A 9,050-nucleotide genomic window follows, 5' to 3' on the forward strand; every position below is an offset into this window, starting at 1 on the left:
GCTTGTGTCTTCACTTCATTGTGGTGGACGGCATTTTGATTTAACCACTGAAGAAAAGTAAGCGGACCCCATGGATGGAGCACTTTCACATTCATTGGGATGCAGTGCCTCACAGGGCCCAGCATCCGCTAAAGGATTTATGCAATAGCAGAGCGGCCGTCTTTCCACATGGCCTCCAGCTATGCATATTCCACCCGAATAATAATGCGCCATGCCTGCCCTTAACCCTCTAGGGAAGGGGTGGGCAACTCCAGTCCTCAAGGGCCACCAACAGGTCAGGTTTTCAGGATGTCCTCGCTTCAAGCACAGGTTGTTCAATCAGCAGGGATATCCTGAAAACCTGACCTGTTGGTCACCATTGAGGACTGGTGTTGCCCACCCCTGCCCTATGAGCTGTAGCCAACCATCTTGCCATGCACACTCCTAGCAATGTTAGGGAGACAAAGCTTGATGTGGTTCTTTCATGCAAGCATTGGCCTTTACTGAATCTGCAGTAACGCTGCTCCCACATGCACCAGGTTCCCGTCCCACTCATTTCAATGCAGCTTGTCTCCAGCACTGGGGAACCAGCTCAGTGTATCGGATAGAGGCCATGGTGTTATTTAGAGGAGGACCCCCGCAGCTATTCGCATTGCACATTAAATAAGCTGCTGTCTGTGTCTCTCTCCCCCCCCCCCCATACGCTGTCTCCCCCCCTCCCCATACGCTGTGTGCTATTAGTCCTGATGGCAACTACGTAGCAGCTGGGTCGGCAGAGGGGACGCTATACTTCTGGAACGTACAGACTGGGAAAGTGGAGAAGATGCTGAGCAAGCAGCACAGGTGAGACAGCAGGAGACGTTAGACTGTTTCTAAAACAACAACTTAAGTGCTAGAAATGTAGTATTAGAGCGCAGATGAGAGCAGCGGGACCTCCTGGCTCCCATGCATTGTCACAGGGTTTTGCTGTATGGCTGAAGAGAACATTTTCAGTGTTCTCAAATACGCTGACATTTTTCCAGCCGAGTGGGGGATTTCCCCATTACTTTGCCCGTTCTCACAAATACATGCGAACTATCATTTGCCCGCACATACTAACCCGCGATCTTTGCCTCTGCTTTCTGTTATATCTTTTTATTAACTCCCTCACATATTAGGAAGCTTTTTTTCCTCAGACGGCCTCTCATTTCCCCCTTAAGGTCGATGATGATTAGTAAAAGGTCTGATTGCACGGAGGTTCCCCCAATCACACAACCAGCCCCCAGCAGCCTCTGTTTCCCCCATCATGCTTAGCTGTGCTCTGATTGGTCTCACAAGCTGCTGACACATCTGGATAACACTTGACTCACGTCTCCCTGAGAGTTAGGAGATGTGATCATGACATATCCGACACAGGCGGTCAGGAATGGGGCTGGGTGCATTGGAAGGACTATATAACGTGCATGATCATACACTTTCAAGCTGAGACCTAGATTTAGCGGATATGGTACTAATAAGACGGTACTAAAATAAGTACATTCCTGGTGTAGTGATCAGTCTTTTATTAGCAGTGAGACAGGGTTCCTGTTATCACCCTATTACCCTCCCTGACTGATTTCAAGCCTGTAAACCTTCACTCTGGTCCTGTACAAAAGGTCCGTGAAGTATTCCTCTTCAGCGTTTGAAAAGAGTAAAGATTGTTGTCCTACAGATGACTAGAAAAGAACAGATCCACAAGAGTGTCGCCGTTCTCATATCAACATCTCTCTTCCAGTTCCTCCATCAATGCCGTTGCCTGGTCTCCCTCTGGGGCTTACGTGGTCAGCGTGGACAAAGGAAGCCGGGGCGTACTGTGGTCTGACTATTGATGACTTGCAGAGCCAAAGACGAAGCCCACACTGGTGATGTCCCCCGGTTCAGTGGAACAGAGGTGGTGGGGCCAGATCCTGCACAGAAGGGCCTTCTTAGCTCAGATTGCAGAGGGCGGGTGCCCAGGACTTCCTGCGGAGGCACCGTCTCCGTGCAATGGTTTCCCGACCTCACTAGCTTTAATGCTAAGAAGAGGTATCGGCCTCTATGCTAGGGGTGGCCAACTCCAGTCCTCAATGGCCACCAACAGGTCAGGTGTTCAGGCTATACCTGCTTCAGCACAAGTGGCTCAATCAGTCTCTGTTTCAGCACAGGTGGCTGAGTCTTTGACTGAGCCACCTGTGCTGAAGCAGGTATATCCCGAAAACCTGACCTGTTGGTGGCCCGTGAGGACGAGTTGCTCATCACTGCTACAGTGCTCGGGGAGAGGCGAGGCCTCGGTAAGAGCTTTAATCTTTCTAAGATAAATAAGAATATATATATATATATACTATATAGAATGCGAGTGGAAAAGGGAAGTACCGGCCTGCAATGCACATACCGTTCTCCTGTCCGTCCCTTGTTGACGTGTGTTTTTAAGTGGTGCGCAGCAATCAGAAAGTCACATCCCGCGCCTCTGTGTCTTTAATCAGCGGAAGCTAATGATGGAAATCTCCTTGTAGAAGGCAGTTTGACAATGTACCTGCTGTGTCATTTTCAGCTCACTGTTGCTGCATTTGCAGATTAAAAACCGCTTTTCTTTCATGTTGCGTGAATCTAGGGTGCGCAGTGCTCGGGGCGCGCAGAGCTCGGGAGCGCTCTGACATCAGGTCCAGAACTGGCCCCTTTGACAGTGGAGGGATACAGAACCCATTGTGAGGTTTACCTACTTCTAAACAAGTCATTACAGGGGGTGATTCAGCCCAAAATTGCTCTAGGGATGTGGGTTTGGGATTAGGCCCTTAAACGCTGGTTACCAACTTTCCATCTTCTGTTTTTGATTTTATTATTTTATTTAAAAAGCCTGAACCCTGCAGTAACGTTCACATGGCAACTCTGCCTGTTTTTCTCACTCCACCAGGCAGCACATCTCCCATAAGATGCTTTCAATTCTACCGAAGGAGGGAGGGAGAGGGCTATAGCCGCCATAATAATTTAGGTGTTGGGCTCATTTTTAGGAAAATACAGTTTAAAAAAAAAAACCTCCATGAGCAAGGAAATAACTAGAGAGGGTTCTTGTATCTTACGGGGAAGAAAACTTCACCAAATAAATAGTAAACGTGCAGTGGAACTTGCCCCCGTTTCAAAGTAAATACAATAAGATGTATTATTGTACAGATACTATGTAACTATGTAAGATGTCTTGGAATGGGCACAAGACGTACAATGTCCATGAGTAGAAATATACACCAGAAAATTAACCGTAGGGTTTAAGTCACATGACGGGACAGGCCCTTCACGTTGAAGAGATGTTTTAAGTCAAAAGAACATGGACTGTCAAAGTCTTATATATATGATAGTCGGGGTTAGTTTGACCTGCACAATGCTGATCTGTCTACAAGCGGAAATGATCGAGGATAGCAGCATAGGATAGAACTGTATGGTAACGTACGTTCACCAGCAGGAATACAACTGTATGTAACGTACGTTCACCAGCAGGAATACAACTGTATGTAACGTACGTTCACCAGCAGGAATACAACTGTATGTAACGTACGCTCACCAGCAGGAATACAACTGTATGTAACGTACGTTCACCAGCAGGAATACAACTGTATGTAACGTACGCTCACCAGCAGGAATACAACTGTATGTAACGTACGCTCACCAGCAGGAATACAACTGTATGTAACGTACGTTCACCAGCAGGAATACAACTGTATGTAACGTACGTTCACCAGCAGGAATACAACTGTATGTAACGTACGCTCACCAGCAGGAATACAACTGTATGTAACGTACGTTCACCAGCAGGAATACAACTGTATGTAACGTACGTTCACCAGCAGGAATACAACTGTATGTAACGTACGCTCACCAGCAGGAATACAACTGTATGTAACGTACGTTCACCAGCAGGAATACAACTGTATGTAACGTACGTTCACCAGCAGGAATACAACTGTATGTAACGTACGTTCACCAGCAGGAATACAACTGTATGTAACGTACGCTCACCAGCAGGAATACAACTGTATGTAACGTACGTTCACCAGCAGGAATACAACTGTATGTAACGTACGTTCACCAGCAGGAATACAACTGTATGTAACGTACGCTCACCAGCAGGAATACAACTGTATGTAACGTACGTTCACCACAATGTATAATAGCAAAGCCAGCAACCTTCTACAAACGCCACTTTTTATGTAGTCTTTGCTGCAGGTTGCATTGAAGTACAGTTTGGTAAGTCTGGCCCCTGCTTTATCCTTCACTCGATGGGTTTAGGGTAGAATGTGACTTGTTGTATCTAGTGCTTGAAAGTTGATTCCTAGAACGACTTCCCCATGCCCTGTCCTTAATCCTGCTGCTTCCGGGACACACGCAGGACATTTAGAGCAAAGGGAATAACTCAAATCGTTAATATAATGTGCACTTTGACTTCTTCATGTCTGACTCGCATACCAGGCTTGGGGGATTAACATTTGGCTGGATGAATTGTCTGGTTAAATATGAATGTTCACCCGCATCTTATCCAGAGCTAGATTTCTGACCTCAACTCTGTGGAAATACCAAATGCTTCAAATGCTTGTGACCTCGCTGGGTAGCGAGGGGGGGAGGGCAGTGACCTCGCTGGGTAGCGAGGGGGGGAGGGTAGTGATCGTGTAATACATTCATGCTTTTCTGTGGTGGTGTTGGAAACAAATATGGGGGTGGGGGGGAAATGGGTGTCTTCAACTGAGCCACCTGTGCTGAAGCCGGGATATCCTGAAAACCTGACCTGTTGGTGGCCCTTGAGGACTGAAGTTGGCCACACGGCCTATCCTATATTACAGATAATGTAAATCTGCTCATAAAACAAATGTTGAAGCATTTGTATGTTTCAGGCGTTCTTTGAATTGTTTTCCTAGCCCATTGTTGCAATTACATCTGAAGAGGTGTCAAACACATTCGGATTTGGAAATGACATTTGCTTTTGTGCGAGTCGTGTCACCCCAGCGTCCACCGACTAATGGGAGTCACATGTTGCCATAAAGCAGTACTGCTGCAATGCGAGCTCTTCACCTGCTGAATGTCCGTCGGAAGTATTTATTTTATTATAAGTCTTGTAAATATGAAGCTGATTGTGTTGGGCAGTCATGTAAAAAAACAGAATTAGGACGGGCCGAGAGGCTGCGGGTTATATTTACCAAGCAGTGCTTCGCTGTAAAACACAATGAGGCCCAATGGGCATTAAGGGACCTTACAGCTCTGCACCGCTTAGTACAGTGGGCCCTGAATCCCTTCCCCCAGAGTATAAGGGAGCCTATCTCTAGCCATCAACTTGGTCATTTGGTGTGATAGGAGTTTCTGTGCCATGCCTATTGTGTTCTTATTTATTCTGTACTGCTGGTTTGCACAAGCCACCTTGTAAATAAAGTCTTTATTCTGCCCCAGCTGGAGTGTCGCTGCTGAGTCCTTGTTATGAGCTTCTGACTGTTTGCCCATAAGATGATCATATAAGACGGTGCTGAAGTGGTCTGTGACATACACAACATCACCTTTTGCTTAAACTCTAACATGCAGTGGTGTTTTGCCACAATGTTTAGTAGATGTAGATCTTGTAAACCGATCACAATACAACTGCATTTTCTAAGCCATGTTGACCACTGAGTGGGTGCTTAAGGGCCAGGCTGTTCAAATATCCCGTAATGACTGGAAGTCGTCTGATATCTTGGGTCAACTCGAGAGACTGGATGGATCTCCCATTGCTGTCTGTCTGTCTGCAGGGAAAGTATGTGTTCAGTCTCTTTCTGTGTCTGCATAAGAGTATGCATGTATGAGTATATGTACCGGAGTGTAGGAGTGCATGCATGAGTATATGTACCGGAGTGAATATACATGTATGATGAGTATATGTACCGGAGTGTATGTATGAGTATATTTACCGGATGTGAGTGTGCATGCATGAGTATATGTGTAGGAGTGAGTACACCTAGTCCCGCCCCCAATCCCGCCATGCTTGGGCGGCCATTAGGAGGTCGCCACAGGGTCAAATTCAGTCGCCACGGGCTTGTAGGTGAATGGATTTGTCGAACACTGTGTATGAGTATATGTACTGTATGTGACGGTGAGGGGGTGCCCAGGCCAGTAAATAAAGGTATTATGCCCGGCTGGGTGCCCCTACGCCATATTGGGGAATGGTTGAGTGCCAGCTCTGCGACCCAGTGATGGTTGTTTAATACAATTACAATATTTCAGCCGTCTGTGTGTCACCTGCCAGGGATAAGGTGGCGAGAATCATATCATGTTTTAAATGAATGGGTTATTGGAACAGTGTTTCCCTGTAAACTGCGCAAAGGAAAAGGGGTTTTAAAAAGCAGCAGCTTACAGCACAGTGCATAGTGTTTAGCTAACTTCGGCTAGGAAGGTCCTGGAGCGCTGAGTTTTGCTGTGAGTGCTGCTGGATTAAAATCAATAAAAAGGTTATCACGCAATTTGTATAAAAATTGATTAATTAAAGTCCCCCTAGTTCAACTGTTTTAACATTATAGACATAAGGGAATGTTCACTCATGCGCCAGGAACAGGAAATAACACTTAAGTTGTAAGTACTGTGCTCGGACGTGTATAGCAGGCGATTCCTGTGAGTTGAGCAATGCGTATATAACTCGGACTTCTAAGCCATCCCGCTGATTCGGTTCCACTGTGTCTGGAAAAAGCCTGTAGTTGAAAAGAGTTAGCCAAGTAAAGTGTTAAGTGGGGAGTAGCAGATGTCTGGTTGAAAGCAGACAAACTGTCACCAGGGAAGAGTGGCATATGCTAAGTGACAAGTGGGGAAAAGATGGCGTTTGTCGCACATGCCCAGTTGCTATGCTGAAGCTCCAAATGCCAGGCTACACAGGACTGGCAAACTCCAGGATAGGTGGGATAATTTGTTCCTGCACAGAGATTGGCTGGCCAGGTTAGGTATAGGGAGTTTTCACCCAATAATAATCCGTGCAGCCCATCAGGGATCAGTTCCATCTAAGTTCCATCCTGTACAAGACTTAACCTCGTAATTAGTGTGTATTTTTTGTTGTTGTAATTGTAAATCAAGCTGTGTATGTTCATTGTGTCAATAAATTACAATTTATTTTATCTCTTGCTTTGCTCAATCAAAGGATCCGGTTATTTTGGTGTAAAAAGCATTGGTCACCCGTGACACCGGAGTGTAGGTGTGAGTGTGCATGTATGATGAATATATGTACCGGAGTGAGTATGTATGAGTATATGTATCGGCTTGTAGGAGTGAGTATACATGTATGAGTATTTACCGGAATGTAGGTGTGTGTGTAAGTATATGTACCAGAGTGTAGGTGTGAGTATGTATGTATGAGTGTAGGAGTGAGTGCATGTATGAGTTTTTTCCTGGAGTGTAGGTGGGAGTATGTATGTATGTATGAGTGTATGTACCGGAGTATAGGTCTACTTGTTACAATTGTTTGTCCATTATGGCCCTATAACTGGCCCCTCTGTGGGCTCCTGGTGCTGCTGGTTATCTTTGCACATATAAAGATTAGAGAGAACAGGGAGGAGAGCGAGTGCATTGTGGGACTGCGATGAATATTCTATGATGGTAAAATATTGCCTACCAAGATAATAATGAAGATGCATTGAAATGTAAGGCTGCGTCCATAGTGGTTGCTCGCGCCAAATACAAACCAATGGAGGCCAATGCGCATGTGCATAGTGCGCGTGACCGGCGTGTGGCAAGACTAAGTTGTTTTGCCGTGCGACGGCCTGGGCACGGATCTCGGCAAGCAAAGGCGCGCGTGACGTCACGCGATCGGTCGCCTGTACTATGTCCGAGGCCTAAGCAGAAAACAGATAGCGGTATATTCCCTATTGTGCGTGAATCATGGATCACACGTCAGTCCTGGATATGATGCTTTAGTAAATAACTCCAACGCTCCAACAATATGTAGAGGTTCAGCATAGGTTTGTAGAATTTGGGGTAAACGCGCCTAGTATTTCAGTAACACCATTTTGTATGAGTGCTGTCATAGCAAAGCACACATCACTTACCCTTTATTATTCTTACACTCAAATTCTAGAACAAGCCTGTGACTTATTAGTATCATAATTCTTTTAAGTTCTGACAATTTTTTAAAATTACTTTTATGTATTTCAGCAAGAATGAACCGGCACGGCAACCCCAATAGGCAGGCAAGACACGCACATCTTACAATGAGCCAAACCTCTGTGCTCAGTGTATCAGACCTCTGGAGGCAGCAAGGCGCCTGCACACCGTGACCCTGGGGGTCAGATATGCTGACCTGCAGGTGTCAATAGTTGTTGAGTCAGGGATATAGAGGATTTACATAGGGGATTGGGCTCACTGCAGCAGCAGCAGTGTTGTCAGAGATAATGCTGCCACAGATCTGTTTGGGATGTGACTTGTTATAGGGCTTTGATAACATTATCTCATTATCTCCCTCCCACATCCCAGCAGTGACATATGGATGTGTATTTATATCTCATTATCTTCCTCCCTCCCACATCCCAGCAGTGACATATGGATGTGTATTTATATAGACATACACACACACACATATATATATATACACATACATACGTAGAGGTATCAGCACCGTGTTAGCCGAGCTTTAATACTCAAAAATGAATAGACGATGCCGTTCTGTGGCTAACGAAATGCTTATATTTGTGCGAGCTTTCGAGATACACTGATCTCTTCTTCCGGCAATGTTACATTGAATAAAATAAGCAAAGGGTTTACTTAAAAACAGTGCATCTTGGTATGTTATCTGTGCTTATCCCTCCCCCGTGTGTGGATGCGATTTATGACTAGAGGTGTTAAATAGTCCCTGAATGTTAGTGATGTAAGAGTGTGTGTGTGTATGTATGTAAATATAAATGAATGAAGAGCCCACAGTGTATACAGCACTTTACAAAAAGGTGTGTGTGGAGTGGGAGTGTATATCAATGGTGCGGGTAGGTGTGGAAATGTGAGAGAGTGTTGCATTACTAAAAGTGTGTGTAGATACTATGTGGTCCCTATTGGTATATAGGGATGGAATAACATGGAGTATTTGTATGTGTAAG

At 45.5% G+C, this 9,050-nt stretch overlaps 1 protein-coding gene and 1 non-coding gene across 4 annotated transcripts in view; both read left to right on the plus strand.

Annotated features, from left to right (window-relative positions):
- Nucleotides 1-5,402, plus strand: part of ATG16L1 (autophagy related 16 like 1) — a 39,246-nt gene extending 33,844 nt beyond the window's left edge. For all 3 annotated transcript variants that reach the window (XM_075569601.1, XM_075569602.1, XM_075569603.1), the window contains 2 exons: nt 721-822; nt 1,733-5,402. In XM_075569601.1, coding sequence (XP_075425716.1) covers nt 721-822; nt 1,733-1,826 — 196 coding nt within the window. In that variant the 3' untranslated portion in view covers nt 1,827-5,402. The remainder of the gene's footprint in view (nt 1-720; nt 823-1,732) is intronic.
- Nucleotides 1,178-1,448, plus strand: LOC142466285 (small Cajal body-specific RNA 6). Its single transcript, XR_012788137.1, has one exon.
- Nucleotides 5,403-9,050: the final 3,648 nt, after the last annotated feature.

This window comes from Ascaphus truei, chromosome 14 (genome assembly GCF_040206685.1).
Source record: "Ascaphus truei isolate aAscTru1 chromosome 14, aAscTru1.hap1, whole genome shotgun sequence".
NCBI classification, from domain to species: Eukaryota; Metazoa; Chordata; class Amphibia; order Anura; family Ascaphidae; genus Ascaphus; species Ascaphus truei.